Source organism: Furipterus horrens, unplaced genomic scaffold, assembly GCF_987537825.1.
Source record: "Furipterus horrens unplaced genomic scaffold, mFurHor1.1.pri manual_scaffold_8, whole genome shotgun sequence".
NCBI classification, from domain to species: domain Eukaryota; kingdom Metazoa; phylum Chordata; class Mammalia; order Chiroptera; family Furipteridae; genus Furipterus; species Furipterus horrens.
Genome location: NW_028327178.1, coordinates 55,172,248 through 55,199,765, shown reverse-complemented (window position 1 = coordinate 55,199,765; position 27,518 = coordinate 55,172,248). Strand labels below are relative to the sequence as shown.

At 35.0% G+C, this 27,518-nt stretch overlaps 1 protein-coding gene across 2 annotated transcripts in view; it reads right to left on the bottom strand.

Annotated features, from left to right (window-relative positions):
• Positions 1–1,235: 1,235 nt before the first annotated feature.
• SEH1L (SEH1 like nucleoporin) overlaps positions 1,236–27,518 on the bottom strand; it is a 54,319-nt gene continuing 28,036 nt past the window's right edge. The window contains exons 2-9 of one of the 2 annotated variants that reach the window (XM_090285854.1): positions 27,332–27,382; positions 20,900–21,046; positions 14,964–15,175; positions 11,247–11,345; positions 6,872–7,012; positions 5,986–6,143; positions 4,575–4,725; positions 1,236–2,020 (exon numbers count right to left, since the gene is read on the bottom strand). In XM_090285854.1, coding sequence (XP_090141980.1) covers positions 1,792–2,020; positions 4,575–4,725; positions 5,986–6,143; positions 6,872–7,012; positions 11,247–11,345; positions 14,964–15,175; positions 20,900–21,046; positions 27,332–27,382 — 1,188 coding nt within the window. In that variant the 3' untranslated portion in view covers positions 1,236–1,791. Of the gene's footprint in view, positions 2,021–3,189; positions 3,592–4,574; positions 4,726–5,985; positions 6,144–6,871; positions 7,013–11,246; positions 11,346–14,963; positions 15,176–20,899; positions 21,047–27,331; positions 27,383–27,518 lie in introns of those variants that run through there. The other variant, XM_090285855.1, reaches the window with a different exon arrangement.

Below are 27,518 nucleotides of genomic sequence, written 5' to 3'. Positions count from 1 at the left end.
GTGGGGGGGTCGGGGGGGTGTTAAGTCACCTGGGTGATTTGATGTTTTGCCAAAAAACTGCACAAGTTGTGATGCACGAGCAGTTGTGTTGTTGTAATGAAGCTGCCAATCACCAATTGCCATAGCTGCAGCCTTCTGAATCATCTAAATAGTTTCCATGGAGGAAAGCGCAAAATTTTATTCATTGTTCTACTTGCTCATTTTGAATGTGACAGCCACAGTACACATGTTCACTCAATGACATTTACTGCCCCCACTGACTAGTACAGTGAAGTCATCGTTTCTGCAAGGGCATTTCAGTCCACTCTCCTTGGCTGCCAGATTACATCAATGTAATTAACAATGGCTGGACTTCTTCTGGACAGACCTCATATATCTTATCAGCTGTTTACTCTTTGCATGTCAAGCTCTAGGGATATGACACTATTCATAGGGAAGGTGTCTTTGAAAATTAAGTTGTAAATTATTATATGGTTATATTATCTATGTGTGATTAACTAATAAGACACATTTGAAATGCTGCTCAAATTACATCTTTCTCTAGCCCTAAAGGAAATTAAGTCTTTGACATTACCTGAGAAAACTGAACCAAAAATATTACTAGTTCCATAGCTTTAATCATGTACCACAATTATTCCAAAGTATATTTTTTCAAATTTTAAAAGTGTCATTTTAGAAAATAATCTAATCCCTGAAACCTATAAAATTTTTAACCAATGTCATCCCAATAAATTCAATAGAAAATAAATAAAAATAAAATACAAAAAGAGAAAGAAAACAAGTATAATGACTAATTAGATTGAAAGTCATTAGTCTACATAGTGACTTTCTACCTTTTCAATAAATGCCCTGGCTGGCGTGGCCCAGTGGATTGAGTGTCAGCCTACAAAGCAAAGGGTCGCCAGTTCAATTCCCAGTCAGGGCACATGCCAGGATTGCAGGCCGGGTCCCTGGTTGGGGGCATGTGAAAGGCAACCACACATTGATGTTTCTCTCCCTTTCTCCCTCCCTTCCCCTCTCTATAAACAAATAAAATCTTTTTTTAAAATGTCACACTAACCCCCTAATTTTTTATTATTTGGATTATACTTTTTTAGCAACATATTTTAAGGAGATATAAGCTTTACCAACTATCAAACAAAATAAGTTATATTTTTCTAAGGCAACAAATCCTATCTTTTAAAATATATTTTATTAAATAATCTACTTGAAGAATAATTACAAAAGTTTTAAACAGTAATTCCAAACAGTGAAAACAAGTTGCTTTCTTTAAAAATAAAAAAAAGACCAAACAGTCCATATTATGTTTTGCTGCTTTATACACAGGAATGATTTATTTTACAAACTGGTCAGTTTCTACTAGCCTGTAAAATCAAAAACATATCTTAATATGTCTCAAAGGCAGACTGAACTTTATAATAGGCTTTCACATTAACCAGTATGACAAACCATTAGAAATTTTAACACCATGGTAACAGTTCAAAATAAAATGTAGTACAGAACAGGCACTTCGAAGTCAGCTACTGGGTGTAATTCTCACAGTTAAATATTACTTGTACATATCTCATTTCATCAAAGGTTAGCAACCATTGAAGAAGGTGTCCCTTTGATGCAGAAGCACAAACACGTTTAGGTTCCAAATACTGTATTCTGGTTGTAATATGGGTACACACAAGATAGATGCTAAATTAGAAAAATCTTCTCAGAAAGAAAAATGAAAAACAAAAAGCAGCCAGGAATGAAAGCACCTATAAGCACTTGAATAAGGCCTTCTAGTGTTAAGTCAGTGTTTTAAACCCCTTCATTCTCAGGTAATAGATTAAGAGGCCGAGACAGAGATTGTCTGCAAGGATGAGGATACTGGAGATTGGCAGTGTCAACATCACAAGAGTGCTCTACCACAAGAGGAAGACGAGGAGGTGGAGGAGGAGAAGATGGAGGAGGAGGAGGAGGAAGGATCTGGGCATAATTGGACCACCTGGACCCAGCTCCTGGGGAATCCAGAAGGGGAAAGAAATACCTGCAACAATGAAGACAGGAACAAAACACCAAAACAGAACAAAACAACAGGAAAAAAAAACAAGAAAAAAGCAGTAAATACAAAAAGAACCAAAGAGGATAAAACACAAGCTGAGAAGAAAAAAAAAAAAGCTTTAGTATATTCATGCCAAAACTAACAGAACATAGTAGCAAAAATCAAAACCCTTACTCAAACCAAGCTTGCCTAAACAAGTATAGAAACTTGGGGGGAAAAAAACCTGTTAAACTCAAAACATCAAAAAAAATTATCAGCGTGCTATAAAAAAGACATAAATTTTATTTTTTAAAACATTTTCTAACCTCTCAGAAATATTTGATGCTATCCTGTAAATTTACAAATCTAATAAGCTTTTTCTTTATTTTAGGCAATGTTTCATTTGTAGTAGCAGCAGGCACACATTTTTTAAAGTTCAAATGTGATACTGAAAACCAAATCAAATATACTTTCACTTTCAAAGAAATACAATCTTTGAATATTCTTACTTGTTATTCTGCAAAACCTTAAAATAGTACAAAAATTTGAAAACTAAAAGGGCTCAAAGAATATGTGCTATTGTTGTTATTCTGTCATTCTATAACTTACCAATAATACATGTTCATTTTATCAAACAAAGTTTTACAGTCTTGTCATCAAGGTCACATTTCTATAGGATATAAACTACATGAAGTAGTCAACTAAGAAAATTCTGGGACAAAAAATGTGAAAGTTAATGTGCATGCACAATTTCAGCAAAATTTTAATTGTTCCTCTTATAGTACATTTCCAAATTTTGACTTCGAATCACACCATAAAAATATACAAGCACATATTAGAAATGTTAATCTCCTTAGTGAATATGAATCAAAAACTTAAAAAGATGTTCTCACTTTACTACCAAATTATAAATGAAGCAATACCAAATGTTTAATTTGGCTACAAACTGGAGTTTACTTTCATTTTACTACTACTTCTTTCCCCCTTTATTATAATTTTAAAATATTACAAAGAAATGTCAGAGTTGTACTGAATAGTATCATGTATAAACCAATTCTACAAAAGGTAAACAAATTAGCACTCAAAACAATCTTCATGAAAAATATTTATTCAATCTTCAAATTAAAATTATACAAATTCATCATTTTAGCTGTTTTACAAAACAAAAGAAGCCTATATTCTCCAGTAGAATAAAGTGATATATTCCCTCCTCCCAAATACTTAATAAGGATGGTAATAATCCTTTTCTTTTTAAAACCCATGTTAGTTTCAGAACATTTCAAAAAATTGTTTTGGTGACAATGTATCAACAAAAAGCCTCCCCGTTTATATTTCAAAAGTTTCAAATAGTGTCAATAACCTGGCTAATACAAAAAAAAAAAAAAAAAAAAGATATATGCTGTATTTTTAGGAGCCTTTGGATTGCGTTTAGTAGTAAGCAGGCTGCTGGTGTATCTTAGGAGAGGTCAAATGGCGCTGGGAAAGGGAAAAAGGAGGTCGCTTTCCATTCCTGTGTGCATGCAACAAGCAGCAAAACAGCAAAGTTACTCCAGTTAGCTGGTACTCAGCTGTGCTTTCTGTTAAAGGACATAATACAAATGAAGAAAAAATGCATCACAAATCTAACACACATGGTTATTAACACAATAAGAATACAGGTCAAAACTTCAAAGCTCTTTACAAAAGAAAATATGCAGTACAGGCAACAATCAAAAACCAGATTTTGGGTTTTTTTTTGTAAATTTACACTAGTATCCTTTACTTCATAGAATCATCATTATACTCTGATATTTTCTATTGTAACTTGAAACTGTTTTCATGCAAATACTTAAACCTCAAAATCAAATAGCAGGATTTCTTTGTAAAAATATAACAATATAAAAATAGTTGAGAAAATTTTAAATACAGTTCTTTTATTTACGATGACAACAGGATAACCACAGGACAGTTTTTAAGGCTGTACTTTGAAGTTTCTTGGATATTCCACAATAACACATTAATATAATTTTACCATATAAATACACATATTTAAAATTTGAATATGAAAACAGTATAACTCTTTAGCTCGCATCAACATTCTTTAAGATAAATAAGAATTAAAATATTAAGAATTCTAAAAAATCAAGTACTTAGAATTTATCATTTCTTCTTACAATCTCCATTAAAGTTTTAAAGGAAAAAAATTAACATAGTCTCTTCTACAAAGCCTTAATTAATGTATTTTATTTAAACTTTTAGTTTGAGCCAAGCCAAAGACTATAATGCCAGCACTACTAATACACTAATAATCTATAACTAAAATCCTCACTTTATCCATATTTCCTCTTCATCTAAATTTCAGAATATAATTTACTTTGTTTAATGTCCTCACAACCTACCTGTAAATGTCATGACTAAGTAAGCCAAATACAGAGCCAACAATGTGAATTTTTTCTAGTGTCATAATTATGGTTGAATTTCTTACTTCAGTCTTAAAATCCATTAAATGAAACACTTAATTATGGTTACCAAATTGATTTAAAAAGAAGATAATTTCTAGTTTTTCCATAAAACAGCCTACCTGCCAGCAGAAGATCCATTTAACGAATTCTGAAGATTAGGGATGTTTGAGCCTAGGGAAGGATTTAGGTTTCCCTGCTGAGAACTCCCATTGACAGGGCTCCCATTACCCTTCAAAATACCAGTACACTTCCAATTGTCCATATAATTAGCTGAAAGGAAAATGGTCAAATACATTAACATGACTAATACCTACGCTCAAGGGCACAAATCAATGTTCATGTCCTTAAATAACATTTAGAGAAACAAGTGTTCTACAGGCTACATTTCTCTCAGAATAAATGTTTAAGATATTTTTAAATATAAAACACATATCTTAATTTTAACAATTATTTCTTAAAGTCTTAAAAGAATTACTAATTTAAAAATAAAGCTTTTACCACCCATTCCCCTTTCTTGGAGGTAATTCTCTAAGCTGTCACATTATTACATTAAGTTAATATCAAGAGAAATTCTTTGTATATGTAGGAAGGGTAACGGAGTTGTCTTCTTGGTTATGCAAGTATAAGTCTTGTGAGTACCTAATGTCCTCAGAGGTGGATGCAGAAAACAAAACCTTTGGGTTTCAGCGGCTTATCTAACACCTGATTCTTTGAATACAAAACTGGTCACTGGAGACACTAAGCCCCAAGAAACCCAACGTAGGGAGCCTGCTCCAGTGGAGCTGGGTGGTCTCTCTAAAGCCCAAAGCAGAAAAGGTCAGCAAAACCTGTGAAATCAAATTACACTGAGGAAGGGGAAGTCTGGGCTGCTTCTACCGCAGCTTAAAACCAACTTAGCCAAACTGCACCTTGGAAAACAGTTAACTGCTCAGGGTAAATGAGCTAATCTATAATTTTGGATCCAAGGTATGGGAAACCACTAGAGTGGTGAACAAAGGACAGCGCTGCCTAGTGGATAAACACCCGTGCAGCAGTGCAGACCACACTACAACAACAGTGTCAACTAACCAGACCAGAGTCTCTCAGCTTGGCATTTGTAGGAAACTTTTATAATCAGTGGCCCAAAATTCTTGAATTTTTGGGAGTTGCAGAGGGGAAGTGAGGAAGGTACTAGATTTTCTCCTATTAATAGCTGATTCACTAAAGCAATTGTTCAATAGAAGAAGAGGTGTCTCTAGTCCTATCCTGAGTTTCTACAAGTTACACATAGAGCAAACAGTATCTTGAATATACAGTATATTCTGTTATTTTTAGATTTTAAAGCTACTTTGTTCCACATGGAAACAATTCAATTAGTCATTAACTGCTATGAACTAGGTAAACTGATGAAGGTTCAAAATAACATAATTAATATATGACATAATTTAAAAGTAACTGGAAAGTAATTTTTTTCTAAATGTTTAGTTTGCAGTCTTAAGTGAAAATTTTAAAAGAGCAACATAAGGCAATAATTCTTCAATGAAATCTTACCTTTCCATAATCTTACACAGCCATCATCGCCTGAAGAGGCTAGCACTGTTCCTGTTATATTCCAACTCACTCGCCACACCTGAGAATTATGATTATCAAACTGAGCTACTATGTGGATTTCAAATTTTGTTGGCCCACCAGAGGAAGTAAGTTCTTTCCTGTTAACAAAAAAATTTTCTGAGGAATTCTGCAAAAAGGTTTAAACACACACACACGGAACACCTATCTAAACAATAAATATATGTAAATGGTCTCGCCTACTTAGCATATTATTTTATAGTAATGTGCATCCCATACCCTCCCCCCATTAGCTCTCTGGGCTGTTATGTTCAAATAACTACCCAGTACCTGAGGTAATCCTACCACATAAAAGAGAATGAGTGACTATTTCATAGAAGAAAAATACAACAGAAGAGGATTTTATTCCCCCAAACAAGGTAGAGAAATAAAATAGATAAGTCATTAAAAAAAAAAAAAAAAAAAAAACTGTAGGAAGAGAAGAATAGAAGGAGAGAAGGAAAAAAGGAAAGAAAAAGAAATTAAACTCACAATTCCAAAATTAAAGCTAAAAGATTATTCACAAGAATGTCTCAGTGCTATTTTAATCTTTATTTGGACTGTTGCCTCTCATTCACTCAAACATTTATAGAGTACCAAGTATATTCAGAGGATCTCATTCATTGTTGTACCAGCCTGAATAAAACATAATTAAGAAAATATCTCTCTTTACTCAATTCCCCATCCCCCAAAGTCATATATTTATAGATGAAATGCTCAATAAGAATCCATTCTTCAGATCACAATTGCCTCTGCACTCTCCCCAACACACGAAAATAATCAAGAGTTAAGAACACCTTCAAATTAGTAATTGTTTTTGAAAACTCACCTCACAGGCTTTAATGTAAAAATTCTCACATCTTTGGTTGCTATGGCTAGAATGTGGTAAGACCGTCCCAGGTTTGGAGCAAATGCAATATCATGGACAGGATCAGTAACTGTCATAAGGGTTTCAGCTTTTGCATATTTCCTAATGAAAAAACAAACAATTTACATTAAAAATTCCAGAAATAAAAAATTTTTAAAACCCACATGTCAATGTACCTCAATTTCTTTTATATTGCTCACAATAAAGTAATGTTTACCTCTGCAGTATGTAGTATGTCAACGTTCTAACCCCTAAAACTGTGAATGTGACTTAATTTGGAAAAAGTGTCTTTACAGATATAATTAAGGATTTTCAGATGAGAACACTCACTGGATTTAGGCTAGGTACTAAATCCAGTTGAGTGTCCCTGTAAAGACAGAAGAAGAAAACCAGAGACATAGAGACGACGGACATGTGAAGAAAGAGGCTGAGACTGGAATTAGCTGACACACACCAAGGAACTCCTGGAGCCACTAGAAGCTTGAAGAGACAAGGATTTTAGAAGAAGCACAATCCTAAGTTAACACCTTGATTTCAGATTTCTGGCCTCCAGAAATGTAAGCATACATTTGTTTTAAGCCAACATTTTGTAGTTATTTCTAACTGCAGCCCTCGGAAACTTATATAATATCCCAGGTTTCTTCTGTTGATTTTTAAAGTTTAGCTTAAAACACTTTAACAAAAACTTAATTAGAATGAAATATTGATTAGCTATTAATATCTTTTTTTTTAAAGGGTAATTGAATTTCCTAAGTATTTGAGTATAATTTAAAAGAGTAAAGCTGGTAACAGCAGGAATTGAGTTTTTTTAGTGGTGATAAAGGAAGCTATTTCAAAGTCTATTTCAAACTTACAATTCTATTTTGTATCTGCAAATAAGAAAAGATGACAATGAAGGAAACAAGAGATCAAATTCTTCTATTCCTTGTTTCTGTCTTCAATGGACTATCAGGCATAGAACTGAAGTACTGTGTGTTAAAGAAGAGGTTAGAGATATATCCCTCTTTCAACTTTCTACCACCCTCCTCTGAAATACAGGTTGGAGCAAAAGTAAGCATACAGTTGTTCAATAGAAAATAATACAATAATTAATAAATAACAATACAAGAATAAATGGAGTTTTGCATACCCACAGCTGTAAATCTACATTTGCCTAACCCTGTATTGGTGTGCCCAGGGGTCTCTACTTGGCTTTCTTTTCATCCTAACATTCTGAAATATCTCCAAGTTAGTATGAACCTCCCCCTTGATCCCTTCATATCCTATAAGATCACCCTGAACAATCTCATCTATACCCTTGCTTTTATTATGTGGTCCTAACTCCTCTATTTGACCTTAGACTAGTCATTTTACTTTGTTAGTCTCACTTTCTACATTTGGAATATGATGCTAACATAAAAGCTACATACCCTACTTACAAGATGGGTGTTAACATTCATATTTCATAATATATGTGAAAAGTGCCCTGTAACATATATAAATGCAGGACACTTGTATCATTATCAAGGCCTGGTCTGTTGTAGTATTTTCATTCACGAACAAATAAAAATATACAATACTCGTTTATTTGACAAAAGTTTCCTATGTACTGAATGGTGTAACTTCTTACAAAAAGATCGATTAGGTACTGATAACTGAATGCTACACAGTCCACTATCACCTGTCCTCCATGTAACATATTCAATCTATTAAGAACCTTCAAACTCTTACTTCAAAGAACCACACCAAAAATATCCAAAAATAGCTGAACTCAAAAAGGTCTAATAACTTCTTAAATTAATCCCTCCCCATCCTCACCTGCAGAAATCGTTACCACTTTACCGTCACTCTACATGCAGAAAATGCCAGGCACATGCAGCTAGAGCATGGTAAAGTGACTCATTTCTGGCCAACAGGACTCAATGAAAAAGACCGCTAAAGTGCTTCTAGAGTTTTTCTCTTCCCAATACAAAAAGATTCATGAAATTAAATGCCCTTCTTTACATCTGCATGGGTCACTTGGAACTTATAATCCTAAAGAGCTAAAACCAACACAGTAAAGATGACAGCAAAAAAATGAAAACTATGAAGGCCCTTGACATCATCACTGAGCAACTGAGACAATTAGCCCCAGAACTTCTCCATAATCAGGTTCCTTGTTATATGAAATAATACAAAAGATCTAGCCCCTAATCTAGATATACATATTCTCCTAGCTTAGAGACTCATATGCAACCTTGGATTATCTTTATCACTGGATTCTCTTAAGTATTTAGGTACTTTCTATCTGCCCTGTATTTTCTTTCAGAACTAAATCCAAGTTCTTAGCCCTGGCTGAGTAGCTCAGTTAGAGCATTGTCCTGATATGCCAAGGTAACAGGTTCAATTCCTGGTCACGGCACATATAAGAATCAACCAATAAATGCATGAATAAGTGGAACAAGTCAATTTTTCTCCTCTCTTTCTCTCCCTTCCCCCAAGTCAAAAAATAATTTTTTTTAAGTCCAAATTCTTTATTCCCTTTACTCAAATCTTACTTATAAAGTACTTCTTATTTTCCTATGTTTTCAAAATGGTCCATCTTTTATGTTTTATGATTTATGGCTCATTATTCACTCTGTTCAGCTAAGATTTAAAGAAATCACTTCAACAACATTAGCTCTTTATGAAGCCTTTTTTTAAAATAGATTTTATTTACTTTCTTTTAGAGAAAGGAAGGAAGGGAGGGAGAAAGAGAGAGAGAAACATCATCGATGTGTGATCAGCTGCCTCTCACACAACTCCAACTGGGGACCTGGCCTGCAACTCAGACATGTGCCCTGACTGGGAATTGAACTGGTGACCTCTTGCTTTGCAGGCTAGTGCTCACTCCACTGAGCCACACCAGTTACAGCTTCATGAAGCCTTTTTAAAATGTGCTATTAATGCGGTTCATAACTTTGATAGTTTGATAAAAGGAATTCTAAAGGAAGGTTTCTACATTCTGGAAGTGTGCTGGCCAATATAGAAGCCACTAACCACACAGGCCTATTTAAAATTAAATTGATATAAATTAACAGACTCAGTTTCTCAGTTGCAGTAGCCACATTTCAAGTTTCTGCATCAGATGTGCAAATATGGACCGTTTCCACCATCACAGCAAATTTATCTACTAAAACAGCACCACTGCAGACAAAGCCTCTCTAAAGAAATCAAGACTCTAGGAAGATAGAAGGCAGGTATAAGAATCCCTTAAAAACCCAAGTAGTAACATTCTGAATTACAAAGCCCATAGGAATTATAATAGTTTTTCTCTTCTACTTCTGGCCCCATCAAATATCTGACTACTAGACACAAGAATTTTGTCTCGCACATGTGAAGTGCAGCCAATCACCTGATGGGTGTTCTTTTCTCTTATAAGACTCTGAGTACAGACATCTCAACATGACCAAAATTAAAACTTTATTCACATGCTGCTATACCCTACCCAAATCTGACCTATTTCCATTATTCTTTATCTCAAGAAATTATACACTATCCATTGAATTATTAAGCCAGACCCTTGGAAATCATCTTGATAGCTCTCCCCTTTTTCTTCACCTCCCACATCCAAACAATCACTAGATCCTACTGATACCACTTCTTAAATTATTCTCCAGTTGTCCACTTCTCTCCAACCCCATTGCCACTATTCTATTTCAAAGATACTATATAATCTCCCACCTGGACTATTGTGACAGCATCTTGCCCTAATTCCACTCATGTTTCCTTCCAAAACACTTTCCACACATATAGAAGAGTTAAAACGATCATTTGATCCTGTTATTCCCCAACTGAAAAATCTTTCAATGGCTTCATGTTACCAATGAGATAAAAGCTAAACTTTGAACACAAAGTCTTGTATATATAAGCCTTGCAAATTTTTTTACCACACTTCTCTTTGCTTATGTTCCAACCACAGGGAAAAAAATATATTGGCTCTCCTGTTCACAGACCATAACACATGCAGTTTTCTCCATCTGGAATGTCTCGCCCTCTTTGGCTAACTTCTACACACCCTATAGGTCTGCTTTTAGGTGAAACTTCCTGGACCCTCTCTCTGGTTGTAAACTCATTCTCCTGGTTTATAAAATTCATTACCATTTTTTACTTTTTTGGTTGTTTGCTTTCCTTGCAAGATGGCACTGGGAAATCAATTACTTTGTCCTCTGTGTTATTCAATTTTATATTATAATAGTCTATCACAAAACATATCATATCATAGGAAATCAGCAAATATGTAATAAGTAATGTATAATTCAGTTAATGAATAAAGAAATAACATTTTTAAAAGTTAAATGCAAATTTGGAACAATATTTAAACCAAAGCAGTACTGACCTGGTGTTTTCATTGTATTCGAAAATCTGAACTTTGGCCATTGCATTTGGACTACTGTCATCACTTCCTACAGCTATCATGGGGGAATGAGCACGAGAGCTAGAAATAAAAAGTAAAAAATACTCCTCATAATGATTAAATTCATTATATTTAATTCAGAAAATTAAAAAAAAAAAAATACTAGCATCAAGCAACCTACAAGTCAACAAGACTGTGATTAAATACCCACAATACATTAAACACAGCAACAACTTGGGAGGGTATGTCCTTGAGAATGTTCAACACGGGAATCAAGACTACTACCCTTTTTGCATTGTGTTTACCACATTTTATTATAGCTGAGAAAGAAAGCAGCTTTTTTTCCCCAAAAGAAAAGGTTCCAAGCATTCAATAGATTTTTTTTTCCTTAAAACACCTACAAAGTCTTCACATTTTTCTTCCTCTCTGTGTGTGTGTGTGTGTGTGCCTGCGCGCTGTCTTAGATTGTTACAGTGTGAGTAGGCTATTAATGCATGTTGATGTTCTACTTTGAGTGAACCTGCATTCAAAAAAAGCTGAGTGAATAGTATAGTTACTGTGTGTGACTCTTATCTATTCCTTGGTGCCAGGCTGCGCAGTATGCAGCTAGCTGAGCAGCTCAGCCCAGCTGACTTATAGGGAAGACTGTATCATGAACATACACTCGTGAAAAGATGAAACAGCCAAACCTGTAGGTAAAAGAGTGAGCTCTTAAGAAAACAGAGCACCTAACAGAAGAAAACTAAAAATACCAGTTTTCTCTACTAGCCATAATAATCTTCTTGTTCATAAACAGGTCAAGACTAACACATACTCAAGGAAAACAAAGACAATGCATGAAAGATAAAGACCAAGGTATACAGATCTTTGAGAAAACAGACACAGATCTTCACCATTTGCAGATTCTGCATTTGTAAACTGACCTACTTGGTAAAATTTGTTTGTAACCCCAAAAAGCCAGTACTTGGGGTTTTCAACCGTTCACAAACATGCCTGAAGCAGCTCTGCCAAAAATTCGAGTCACCTGACACACGTTCCATGCTGAGGTAAAACAAAATGAGGCCCTACCTTCTTGTTTCAGTTTTCTTTTGCACTCTATTTACCTCCATGTTTTCTGCATTTTTGTGGTTTGTGTTGGTGAAGGAATAATCAGAGAAAAAGAAAGACTTCTTAGAAATTAAAGATGATTGCCAATTCACCACCCTCTGCCTGCCCCCTCTCCCAAACCCCTTCCAAAAAAACAATGGATGATATAAAATCTGTGCCTGGAGAACTACTTGGAGATCTGTGAGACAGAGTAGTAATTTTCCAAAATATTTTAAAGACATGGAGAATGAGTCCAGGAATAATTTAAGATGAGTTCCAGAAAGACAAAACAGGGATAATAGAAGAGAATTGTCAAAGAATCACAAGAGCCTCAATTTGAGACAAGAACCTTTATTTTGAAAGAGACCACTAAGCATCAAGCAGGATGAATCAAAAAAGATCAACATCTAATAGTATATGTCTCTATCTACTTTAATACAGTCTTTTTGGGGAGGTGGGGGGAGAGGGAGGATTGGAGGAGAAGGCATATATATATATATATATTGTAGAACAAGAGTAGCTTGGAGTTTTTATAGCTGGGTAATAGACATGTGAGGATCCTACTGTAACTCTACTACTACTTTTGGAATATCTGAAATTTTCCTTAACAAAAACAAATGATTTAAAAGAAGAAATACTGCCTTGGTCAGTGTGGCTCAGTTGGTTGGAATGTCATCTTATGGACCGGAAGGTCACAGGTTCAATTCCCTCCCTTTTTCTCTAAAAGCAAAAAAAAGCCCTCAGGTAAGGATAAAAAAATGTTTTCTTTGAATAATAAAAAAAAAGAGAGAAAAACCTAGAAACATCCTGGTTACATTTTAGAATTCTACTACCTCAAACCATATTCAAACCAATCAGGTTTAATGACCTAAAATGAGAAAGGCAAAACCAACAACCTTTCAGAATACAATTGACAACCTCGAGGTGGAGAAGAATTTCTCAAATAAAACATAAAAAGAACTAAAACAATAAAGGAACAACTGTGGCTACATTAAAATTCACAACTCTCTGTAAACTATCAAGTCATCATTGTATCAAAATGACAAACCACAAACTAAGAGAATATACTTTCAACAGCAAAGTAGTAAGACAAAACCCTGAAAACGTCCAGAAAGAGCAGGCTACATACAAAAGAACCAGCATCAGACTGACCTCAGACTTCTCTTTACTAATACTTAAAGAACAGTATCTTCAAAATACTTACAAGTAACTTAGAACTCTAAATCTAAGCAATTATAACTAAGCATGGGATAGAGTTAGGACATTGTCAGATGTGCAAGCATTCAAAGAGTTTGCCATCCATCCCCTATGTAAAAGTTACTTTAGGAGGTGTGCCACCAAAATGAAAAAAATCTGAGAACAAGATATGATATAAAAACTGTGACAGCCAAGTATAACCCAAAAGGAAAGGAATCAAGAAACAAAGAGCAGCACAGAAGTTAACACCAGATTATTCTGTGATTATTCTATTTCATGCAATAGATATTTGCACCTATAATGAATATCTACATAATCTAATACTGTAAATTTGGTTGCAACTTATTTTTTAGTCAACTTGTAGTCAAGAGACAAAATACTTAAAAATGCATTAATGAAAGAGTGTAAATATAAATATTATAAATCTTGCCAGTATGTAAGTAATACAACAAATTAGGAAATGGAAAGGTAAACGAGGTAGAAGCAAAATAAGCTAATTTCCTTTCTTAAAAAGGTGAGTCAATATATAGTCTAAAAACTGATAGATCACTAAATAGATAAATCTATCACTTGAAATTATTATAATTACCAATATAACTTAAACAACTATCAACAGTTCCACAAATATCTAGTGACACATAAGGAAAAGCTTTAAAAATGTGCTAAATTCATCTTTCACATATTGAATATAGATACATAGCAAGCACAAGGGGTATAAGTAAATTGTTTAAAAATAGAATAGTGACTACCAGAATTAAAATTTAAAAACAGAACCATTAACAACAGCTTTTGTTTTTAGGAGGTAGGGAAACTTTTACTTTTCATTTTGTACTCTTGTAGATTGCATGAATGTTTTCTTTACCAGGTGATTCATCATGCTTTTAATTTTTTAAAACTAGTTTAATAAAAAGCAATTACAGTACTGTCTTAGAGTCACACTCTATATAGTAGTTAAAGGAATAACGTAGGACTAACTGAATATACTAATTTACAGAAGAATGCCCACAGGTATTTGTAGTAAAAAAAGAAGTGCAAGGAAGGAAATGTATGTCTATAAATGTCTATGTGTTTTGTGTCTACCTGTACATATGGTATATATCTGTATATTTGCATCTACTTCTGTATTTATATATGCATTAAATATTTATTTTTATATTCATGGGAGAAGCCCAGAAGGTAAATACCAAAATATTTTAAATGGATGGTTTCTTCTGCGCAGTAGAAAAAGGGGGTCAAGAGAAAGGGTGGAGAAGGGAAAGCTGTTACTCTACATAATATATATTAAAATATATTTAAAATAATGAACATGGCTATTTAAGAAAAGTGTTAAGAAAATAAATCATCAAATGCTTAGCTTAAAAATTATCAACTTTTTTTCTAGGATTATATTATCAGAAGTTTGCCATGTAAGCTTACCTTGAAGGGTTCCAGGAAATACAACTACAGCTTAGCTTACATGAGATCTCATGCTGCAGAGACCACTGACTGAGATTCATGACATCTGGTGCCTCATATATTCTTACTATACCATCTGCTGAACAGGTTGCTAACATAAGACCCATATGCTTAGGAGCAAATTTCACATCAGTAACAGATGTTCTGCTGTCCACTAGAGTTGTCCTCTTAACCTGAAAAAAAATTTACAATATATATTATATCCAGTAGTCCCCCTACTTTATCTGTGGTTTCAGTTACAGTGGTTAACTACAGGCCAAAAATATTAAACGGAAAATTCCAGAAATAAACAATTCACAATTTTTAAACTGGGCAATATTCTGAGTAGAAGAATGAAACTCCTACTGTGTGGTTCGGGACATGAATCACCCCTTTGTCCAAAATATCCACATCACTTCATATCATCACACAGGCACTGTTTTATCACATATCATCACAAGAAGAGTATAGTACAATGACATATTTAGAGAGAGACAGACCACATTCACATAACTATTATAGTATGCTGTTATAATTATTCTATTTTATTATTGTTGTTAATCTCTTTGTTGTGCCTAACTTATAAATTAAACTTTATCATATGTATATATGTATAGAAAAAAAAACATTGTATATATTGAGTTTGGTACTACCCATAGTTTCAGGCATTCCAAGGAGAGTCTTGGAATGCATCTCCTGCATATAAAGAGAGACTTCTATACCAAAAAAAAAAAAAAAAAAAAAAGAGGATGGTACAGTGGAGAGAACACAAGCTCTAAAATCACACAGAACTGCTCTGTCGTTTACTAGAATACATTACCTTGAATAAGTTCCAATATTTAAAATGTACCTAGGCGTCAATTTCCTCCAAAGTGCTTGGCAAATTACCACATACACAGCTGGCAATCAGTAACAAATTAGTGACCTATAATTAATTACTCCATTTATGGACTACCACTAACCACTTCTAAGAAAAAGCATTTAGCAGAAACCAAGAGAATGGTACAAAGCTGGCTTTGCGATAAATACAGAATTCCACAATAACATTTGTAAGTTATTTTCTGGCATCTAGATAAGATTATTTTTGACTGAAAACATCAATAAAATTTAGAAACCAACAGTTTACTATCTATGGTTATCAAAATATGTCTTAAGGACTGTCAATATTAAAAGAATATTACATAAACTTCAAAGATAGCATCTCCGCAAATTTTTGTCTACAAACACCACTGAATAATATCAACACAAATGCTAAAATATTAAATTAATGACAATTTAACTCATATAAGTAAATAAATAAATCTAAGTTCAAATAAAAATCCTTTATATGCTACCACTCCTGAACCCTATCTATACTAACTGATCCATCTCAGACTGACTGCTAGAAATACTACTTCTATAAATTTCCCTTCTCTCCTCCTCTTAAGCAGTTGTTTATCTTAAGAAGGCCTTAATGCAAAGGCAATGAGACCAAACCCTTCCATCATTAAAAAAAAAAAAAGTTGTAAAACATTATGAGTAGCATGATAGCTACAATCCTACAGCAATTAGTATGGTACTGGCATCAGGAGAGGCATATAAACCAAGGGAATGGAGTCCAGAAATATATAGTCAAGAGATTTTCAATGAGAGTGCCCAGACCATTCAATGGGAAAATAACAATTTTTTCAATAAAAGGCATTGAGAAAACTGGGTATCAAATGCAAAAGAATGACTGTATTACCAGATAAACCCTAGTTCTTCTCGATGACTCAGCAAAGAATTACAGAGCAGCGAACCTATCAGTGTGCATACGAAGTTTATTAGTGAATGAGAGAGCAAAAGCAAGGGCGCCCAAAGGCTGGGTGACCAGAGCCCAGGTGGCCAGAGGGCCAAGAGAAGAAAGAGAATGCATCCTTTGCTGTGAGGACTTATATAATTGCTGGGATGGGGGTGAGGGAGTTACATTTTGATTGACAGGTAACAATGGTACTAGCTTTCCTGGGGAAGCGTGACTATCCAAACGTAGGTACAGTGTGGGGGTCTGTTATCTCAAATCCTTATCTTGCTCTAGACTAGTTGTTCATTTTGCATACGTGACAGGAGGCAGGCAGTTAACCAAAGCTATTTTAGGGGCTTTCCTTTGCGCACTGTAGTCTCCCTCCCCTTCCCCCTTCCAGGTCTTGGAATGAATATACAGTCTCCAGGTTTCCCTTTTCCCAGCTGGTGGAGATGATACACACAGACTTTCAAGGGCTCCCCCACTCCTGCATTATCATAGTTTTGCTTGTTGTTTGGAATGCCTGGCAATCTTAGCAGACTAGGCTCAGGACTACTGGGTCGACAGGTGAGACATGTCTTCCTTTGCTTTTAGCCTCCTCTATTAAGTTCTTTGTTACATTGCAATGGTGAGGGTCCTGCCTTTACTTCTCCTCTGCTATTCATTCTACTGTAACAACTGGACCCTAATATTAGACCATATACAAAAATTAACCAAAAAAAAAAAAAAATCAAATCTAAATGTAGGAGCTAAAACTATAATAAGTCTTAAAAGAAAATTCTGAGGAAAGTATTCATGACATTGAATTTGACAATGATTTCTTGAATATGACACCAAAAAACAGGAAACAAAATAAATAAATTGAACCTCATGAAAATTTCAAAATTTTGTATATCAAAGGGCACTATCAAGAAAGTGAAATGGCAATGCACAGAATGGGAGACGGTATCTACAAATCATGTATCTAATAAAGGATTAATACCCAGATTACACAAAGAACTTACAATTCAACAACACACACACAAAAAAATAAAATAAAAAATAAAAAATAAAAACAATCCAATTTTTAAGTGGGCAAAGGACTGCCCTGACTGGTGCGGCTCAGAGGATTGAACACTGGTCTGTGAACCTAGGGGTCCACTGGTTCGATTCCCAGTCAGGGCATGTGCCTGGGTTGCAGGCCTGGTCTCCAGTTGGGGGCACCTGAGGGGCAACCACACATTGACGTTTCTCTCCCTCTCTTTCTCCCTACCTTTCTCTGTCTCTAAAAATAAATAAATATATATATTTTAAAAAATGTGCAAAGGACCTGAATAGACATTTTCTCTAAAGAAGTAAAAGGGTTCTGGTAACAATTCCAATCCAGGGGGGCGGAGGGGTCCCCCCTACACCAACAAACAATTCTCAGAAACCAACAGGTCTGAGGAGGATTCAACTAAATGCCACCAGTATCTACCCAGAGATAGTGTCAGATACCACAGCTCAGTACTACAAAAACGTTCCCACCCCCCTATGACTTCAGATGCCAGTGCATCTGATTGATTGGCTATAAATCTGAGGTTCCCAAGCGCTCCTCCATGGGTTCAATTAATTTCTAGAGCAGCTCACCAAACTCAGTGAAACATTTTACTTAACTGCATTACTGACTTATTAGAAAAGGATGTAACTGAGGAACAGCCAGATGGAAAAGATAAAAAGTATAGGGGAAAGGACATAGCGCTTCCATGCCCCCTCCAGGCATGTTACTCTTCCCAAATCTGTACATATTCACCAACCCAGAAGTTCTCCAAACCCTGTCCTTTTAGGTTTTTATGAAGGCTTCCTTACATAGACATGATTGACTAACTCATTGGCCCCTCTCCCCTCCATGGAGATTGAGGGGTGGGACTGCAATTTCCAACCCTCTAGCAGCATGGTTGGCTACAATGGCAACAAGCACCCATTCTTAGGTGCTTTCCAAAAGTTACATCATTAATATAACAAAAAACACCTTGATCACTCGCAACACTTAAGAAATTCTAAGGGTTTTGGAAACCATGAATCAGAAGCCACGGATGAAAACTAAATATATAAGAGAAATATATTTTGGTCATCTGAATAACCAAATACATACATATTTCTTATAAATCACACTATCACAAGAAGATATACAAATTACCAATTAGCACATAAAAAGATGTTCAACATCACTAAACATTAGGGAAATGCAAATCAAAACCACCAGAAGATACCATTTCACAAGCACGGGCAAGGAAATGGAGAAACTAGAACCCTCATGTTTCACTTATGGAAATGTAAAATGGTTGCATCCATTGTGGAAAACAGTTTAGCAACTTCTCAAAAAGTTAAAGATAAAACTATCATATGGTCCATTAAATCTACTCCTAGGTATATAGCCAAAAGAATTAAATGCAAGGTATCAAATAGCTATTTACATACTGATGCTCACAGTAGCATTATTTACAACAACTAAAAGGTGAAAACAACCCAGTTGTCCATCCACAGATGAATGAACAAACAAAATGTGGCATTCATACACAAGACAGATTTTCCTTAATGAAACAAGCCAAACACAGAAGGGCAAATATTGTATGGTTCCACTTATATGAGGAACCTAATTCAGAGACAGAAAGTAGAATAGAGGTTATCAGGGGCTGGAGGAGGGGAAAGGAAAAGGTACCTTACCTTTTAATGGTACAGAGTTTACATTGGAAAGCTGAAAAGTTTTGGTATAGCTATCAGTGATGGGTACACAGCATTGTGAAATGTACCGTATTTTTCACACTATAAGACACACCTGACCATAAGAAACACCTAGGTTTAGAGGAAGAAAACAAGAAAAAAAAATATTCTGAACTAAATAGTGTACTAAAATATTTAATAAGATATAACAGAATAATATTTCAATCACGTAAAGTGAACAGCAGTCAACAGCAGTATTAAGAACCACATCACTGTCATTAACAAATGAAGAGAGACTTTAAGGTTCAAATAACCTAGTTTTCTGGGAACCCCAAGAACTCAGCATTGCTAGTGTCATAATTTATGAAGCTCAGTTGCTCACAATCACTGATATCACTTTCTTCGCTATCTTCATACTAACGAGATGCCCTGAAATTCAGCAGTAAAGTGGGACATTTAAGCATCCCCAGGGGTTTCGCATGGGGCCACCACTTTCTCTTCTAACAGCTCTCCCCACCGCTGACAGGTCAGGTAATACACATCATGGTCTGTGATGCAATATTTGCTCCATAAGACGTACAGACATGTTTCCCCCACTTGTGAGGGGAAAAAAAAGTGCATCTTTTGGAGTGAAAAATACGGTAATTAATGCCAATAAATGTTACACTTATGGTTTAAATTATATTATGTTATAAATATTTTACCGCTATTTTAAAATGCAGTAGAAAAATGAATGGTATTGAGAGCACATTAAAATTAAAGGTGACCCGGGGATATGGAGAAGACTGGTAGCAATACAGAAGGAAACAATATATTTATGTCCTTATAAAGAGAGGTAATATATACAGAAGGATAAACAAAAAAACCTGTAATAGTGGTTGACTCTAGGAAAAGAACTCTCTGGCCAGAGAAAAGGAAGCTCTCACTGAATGCACTTGTCTGTACCTTCTGAAATTTACATTTGTGCCTGAACACCTATTATGAAAAATAAAGAGGAAAAAAACAGAAAACATTGGAGTGGGTCTTCAAAGCAATCTTGTTTCAATTCTCTGACTTTATAGACAAGGAACATGAACAGCAACCACATTATGCTCTTGCCTAATTTCGAACACCAAATCAGGGAAGAGCTACAGTTAAAGCAGAAACAGATAAAGAAGAGCATCCTTTGTAAGAAAGAAAAGGTAACCACAAAAGAGAAAAAACAATTTTTGAAGAATTTTAGAGTGTGCTCTATGACAAAGCAAATATTCTGGGTTCACCATGAAAGTTATAATAAGCAATGCCATGGGTACCACATCAGGCCCAAGACAAAATTACATAACAAGTAGGATAAAAACATGGAAGAAAGAACAATGAAACTGGTAAACATAGAGGGGAGTGGTAACACCTTACCAAGTGCTTGAAGTATTCTTAGAAGCATTAATGCTCCTTGGATACGCATGCCCCCACATTTCCAGAAAACTAACAAATGTCTCACCCAGTGACTCTGTCCTCGCAGTTTATCATTTGATTCTCCTACTATTTCTTCCCATACAGCAGCTGTTCGGTCGAAAGAACAGGAAGCTAGAACCTGTCCAAATTCAGGATGGGCCCATGTCACACGCCACACAGATCCGCTATGTGTCTGAGGAATTAAAAACAAAAAACTGAGTTTATTCATATTTCACACATATAATGTTTTACTTAAAGAAACAGAATACAGCCTGGCTGGTGTGGCTCAGTGGACTGAGCACCAGCCTGCAAACTGAAGGCTTGCCAGTTCAATTCCCAGTCAGGGGACATGCCTGGGTTGCGGGCTGGGTTCCCAGTTGGGGGTGAGTGAGAGGCAACCACACATAGATGTTTCTCTCCCTCTTTCTCCATCCCTTCCCCTCTCTCTAAAAATAAATAAGTAAAATTTTCTTTTTTTAAAAGGAAATAGAATACAGATATTTTTACTTTAGTAAAAGGAGAAAGCTATTAAACTTAACATTTAAATAGAAAGCTCAATGCTAAAACTTTTTAACTTGAAGATATTCTATATATATAATTGCAGCCCTGCTGGAGTAAAGTTCTTCTAGCATTTTAGTAATAAAGAAAAATCTAGCTGGATACTGTTGACCTCTTCCAATGCTAATAGTTAGAAACCTGCTTCAGACTTTAGCCTACGCAAGCTTTTAAACAGATTCTGAAAGTCCACTAATTTTTCAAATTATACCTACAGGAAATACCCACCTAACAAATAAGATTAATCAAAATTATTTGCTCCAAAAGCCTAACAGTACAGTCATACCTCAGTATTCAATGGCTTCAGAACTCGTCAAACCCTACACTCATCACATTTTGACAGAAAAAATAAATGTTTCAGCACTTGGCGCTTGTTCAGGACTAGTAGCACTTGCTAGAACTTGTATGAGTCACAATACCACCTGGCAAGAGAAAAATGTTTCACTTGTCACTTGCTTGGTACTCATTGGTTTTGGCACTCATCAAGAGTTCTGGAACAAACTAACAAGCACCGAAGTACCTCTGTATACAGAAATTATAGCAACAAAATGCTTAAATAATTCTAATGATGTCTGTCTAGACAATGGACTATTCTAGGAAAAGAGGCAATGGGTGAGCAAATACAGAGAAACCCAAATCACTGTATTCTGAGAAATAACTTATAGCTCAGGAGCAGTATCTTTATATATGAAAAACATCAAATTGCTATTCAACTCGTCACATTGACGAAAAAAGAATGGAAAGGTCTCTGAAGACTTTCACATCAACAGAATTTCAGTTGTGCTTTCCAGTAAAAATACTGTATGACAACAAGCATCAGTCCACCACTTAATTTACAAAATCTGTTTCATGCTTCTGCATATCTAACACTTTTACATTCAACAATCTCAGAATACTTTGATAATCTGTTAACTTCTACATGATCACAATATCATTATCCAAAGGTAAACCTCACACCGTTAACTTTTATTGTTGTTCAATTACAGTTGTCCCAATTTTTCCCCCGTTGCTCTCCCCTGTCCTGCCCAACCACCTCCTTGTTCCCACAGTAAATCCCTACACTGTTGTCCATGTCCATTGCTCCTTGACAAGACCCTTCCCCTTCCTTCCCCCATTATCCCCCTCCCCTTCTCCCACCCCTCTGATCGCTGTCAGTTTGTTTCTTATTTCCACATCTCTGGTTCTATTTGCTGATTTGCTTGTTTTGTTCATTAGGTTCCACTTATAGGTGAGGTCATTCACTATTTTTCTTTCCCCACCTGGCTGATTTCACTAAGCATAAATATTCTCCATTTCCATCCATGCTGTTACAAAGGGAAGGAGTTCTTTCTTTCTGCTGCATAATATTCCATTGTGTAAAGTACCACAGCTTTTTGATTCACTCATCTACTGATGGGCACTAAGGCTGTTTCCAGCACTTGGCTATTGTAAATAACACAGCTATGAACACTGGGGTGCATAGGTCCTTTTAAATTGGTGTTTCAAGAAGCTTAGGGTATAATCCCAGCAGTGGAATCACTGGATAAAAAGGCAGTTCCATTTTTAATTTTTTGAGGAAATTCCATACTGTTTTCCACAGTGGCTACACAAGTGTGCATTCCCACCAACAGTGCACTAGGGTTCCCTTTTCTCCACATCCTCTCCAGCACTTGTTGTTTGTTGATTTGTTAATGATGGCCATTCTGACCGGTGTGAGGTGGTGTCTCACTGTGGTTTTAATTTATATCTCTCTGATGGCTAATAATGTTGAACATCCTTTCGTGTGTTTATGGGCCCTCTATACGTCCTCCTTGGAGAAGTTTTTGTTCAGGTCCTTTGCCCATTTTTTAATTGGGTTGTTTGTCTTCCTGGTATTAAACAGTATGAGTTATTTATACGTTTTGGAGATCAGACCCTTGTCCAAGGTATCATTGGCAAATATGTTTTCCCATACAATTGGTTCTCTTTTCATTTTGCGGTTTCCTTTAGCCAAGCAGAAGTTTTTTTAATTTTGATGTAGTCCCATTTGTTCATCCTTTCCTTTATATCCCCTACCCTAGGAGATATATCTGCAAAAATATTGCTGCATGGGATGTCTGAAATTTTACTGCCTATGTTTTCCTCTAGGACTTTTATGGTGTCACGGCTTATATTTAAGTCTTTTATCCATCTTGAGTTTATTCTGGTGTATGATCTAAGCTGGTGGTCTTGTGTCTTTTTTTTTTGCATGTACCTGTGAGATCTCCCAATACCATTTGTTGAAGAGGCTATTTTTACTCCATTTTATGCTCCTGCCCCCTTTGACAAATATTGATTTGTCAAATATTAATTAATGGGTTTATTTCTGGGCTCTCTAGCCTGTTCCACTGATCTATGTGTCTGTTCTTATGCCAGTACCAGACTATTTTGATTATAATGGCCTTGTAATATAGTTTGATATCAGGTATTGTGATCCCTCCTACTTCGTTATTCTTTCTCAAGATTGCTGAGGCTATTTGGGGTTGTTTTTGGTGACATATAAATTTTTGAAATATTTGTTGTAGATCTCTGAAATATGTCATTGGTATTTTAATCAGAATTGCATTGAATCTATAGATTGCTCTAGGTAGTATGGACATTTTAATGATGTTAATTCTTTCAATCCTTGAACACTGTATATGCTTCCATTTATTTGTATCTTCCTTAATTTCTTTCTTCAGTGTTCTGTAGCTTTCTGAATACAGGTTTTTTACCTCCTTGGTTAAGTTTATTCCCAGGTACTTAATTTTTCTTATTGCTATAGTAAATGGGATTATTTTCTCTAGATTCTGTTTCTGCTATTTCATTGTTGGTGTACAAAAATGCTTTCAATTTTGGAATATTGGCTTTGTATTCGCTATTTTGCCAAAATTCACTTATTAGGTTAAGTATTTCTTTGGTGGGGCCTATAGGGTTTTCTAAGTACACTGTCATGTTACCTGCAAATGATAGTTTTATTTCCTCCTTTCCAGTCTGGATGCCTTTTATTTCTTTTTCTTGTCTGATCACTTGGCTAGAACTTCCAATAACATGTTAAATAAAAGACGTAAAAGTGGACACATTAGTCTTGTTCCTGATCGTAGAAAAAAAGCTTTTAGTTTTTGCCTGTTGAGTATAATGTTGGCTGTAGGTTCCTTGTATATGGCCTTTATTATGTTGAAGTATGCTCCCTCTATTCCCACTTTGCTCAGTATTTTTATCCTAAATGGGTGCTGTACTTTATCAAATGATTTTTCAGCATCTATTGATATGATGTGATTTTTGTCTTTCATTTTGTTTATGTGGTGTATTACGTTTATTGCTTTGCAAATATTATCCCATCCTTGCATCCCTGGGATGAATCCCACTTTATCGTGGTGTATAATCTTTCTAATGTGTTGTTGGATCCAGTTTGTCAATATTTTGTTGAGGATTTTAGCATCTATGTTCATCAGCAATATTGGCTAGTAGTTTTCTTTCCTTGTTGTGTCTTGACCTGGTTTTGGAATTAGGATAATACTGGCCTCATAGAAAAACTTCGGGGGTCTTCCCTCTTCTTGAATTTTTTGGAATGGTTTGAGAGGAACAGGAATTACCTCTTCCCTAAATGTTTGGTAAAACTCACCTGTAAAGCCGTCCAGACCAGGGCTTTAGTATGTCACGAGTTTTTTGATTACTGCTTCAATTTCACTAGTTATCAGTCTACTAAGGCTGCTTCTTCTTAATTCAGTTTTGGAAGATTATGTTTCCAGAAACTTGTCTGTTTCACCCAGGTTGTCAAATTTCTTGACACATAGTTTTCATAGTAATTTCTTACAATCCTTTGTATTTATGTGGTATCGGTTGTGATTCCTCCTTTCATTCCTGATTTTATTTATTAGGGTCTTCTTTTTCTTTATGAGTCTGGTTAAAGGTTTGTTGATTTTGTTTATCTTTTTACAGAACAAGATCCTGGATTTACTGATCCTTTAAATTGTTCTTTTAGTCTCTATGTCATTTAATTCTGCTCTGATCTTGATGACTTCCTTCCTTCTACTCACTCTGGGCTTTGTTTGTTATCCCTCTGGTTCTTGTAGACATAGGGTAGGTTATTTCAAATTTTTCTGTCTTTTTTAGGTAGGTCTGTATGGCTATGAACTTCCCTCTCAGGACTGTCTTTGCTGTGTCTCATAGGTTTTGAGCTGTTGTGTGTTCATTTTTATTTGTTTCCAGAAACTTTCTCATTTCTTCCCTGATGTCATTGTTAACCCATTTATTATTTAATAGCATGTTATTCAGTTCTCCTTGAATTTGAATGTTTTTGAATTTTTCCTTGAGGTTGGTTTCTAGTTTTAAACCATTATGATTTGAGAAGATGCTTGGTATGATTTCAAGTGGTATATTTATGTTTTTAAAGAGCCCTTGAAAACACTCCAAAGCACTATACTTATGAAATACATTGTGAAACTGAAGAGGAAAAAATAGGGGTTTCCTTTTGGAATGATAAAGAGTTTTGGGACTAGATAGAACTGATAGCTATACAACATTGCCAATGGAGTAAATGTCACTGAACTGTTTACTTTAAAATAATTAATTTTATTTTATGTGAATCTCACCTCAATTTAAAAAACAGAAGAGGGCAAAAAAATTGGATAGACAAGTCACCAATGATATATGAATAGCTAATAAGCACATAAAAACACAATCCACATCTTTAGTTATTAAGGACATATACATCAAAACCCAATGAGATACCACTTCACATCAACTAAGATGGCTAAAATTTAAAATAAAATAAAAAAAGAGAGAGAAAATATCAAGTGTATGGAAGAATGTACAGAAACTGGAACTGTTATTTATTTCTTGGTGGGAATATAAAATGGTAAACATATACAACCCAGCCATTCCACTCTTTGGTATCTACTTAAGAGAAATAAAATGTATGGCACACAAAGACTTGTATGGCATGTTAATAATAGCATTATTCATTGCTGCCAAAAACTAGAAACAATTCAAATGTCTATCAACTGGTGAACGAATAAATAAACATGGCTTTTTCTATACAATGGAATACTCCTCGGTATTATAAAGAATCAAACTACTTACACGTGCCAAACCATGGATAAACCTCGAAAACATGCTAAGGTAAAGTACCCAGATATAAAGAACTACATATTACAAGTTTCCATTTAAATGAAAAATCTAAAAAACGTAAAACTATAAAGAAAGAAAATAGTTCAGTGGTTGCTTAGGATTTAGGAGGGAAATAGGGGAATACTGACCCCAAACGGGCACAAGGGAAATTTCAGGACTGACTTAGTGTTCTAAAATAAGATAGTGGTGATGTTTGCAATACCATATAAATTTATTAAAACTCCTTGAAGTGTACACTTAAAAAGTGATGAATCTTAAGGTATGCAAAATTCTACCTGAGTAAAGTTGTTTTTTAAAATATCAAGAAATAAGAATCTATAAAACATCACTGTAATTAAAAATATGTAAATGATAAAAGAAATACTAACATGCTAAAAATAATTATGTTAGAATGCTATGGCCTTGGCTGGTGTGGCTCAGTGGACTGAGTGTTGGCCTGTGAACCAACTGTCGCCGGTTCGATTCCCAGTCAGGGCACATAACTAGGTTGCACGTCAGGTTCCCAGTTGGGGGCACAAGTGAGAGGCAACCACACAGTGATGTTTCTTTCCCTCTCTTCCTCCTTTCCCCTCTCTCTAAAAATAAATAAATAAATAAACAAACAAATTATATTTAAAAATGCTATGGAATTACAAATTTTATTATTCTCAAATTTTCTAACGTGTATTTCTGTTACTTTAATAGAAGGTGTAAAATCTTTAAAGAAAAAGAAGTATAAATTTTATAATCCTCCCAAAGCTAAAGAGTAAGTCACTGATATTCCCAAATAGTAACCATTTCAATTTTAAAAATTACTATAAAAATAAATACTAACCTTCCAACTAGCAGTACAATGCCAATCTCCACTTTCACTTTTATCCCAGACCTATAAAAAATTAAGACAGATATTTTACACAAAAAATTCTTTAAAATTAATATGAAAAACATTAAGACTGAATCATCAGTAGGGCAAAAAAGGTGAACATGAATTCACAAAAGAATATAACCAATAAGCAAACATT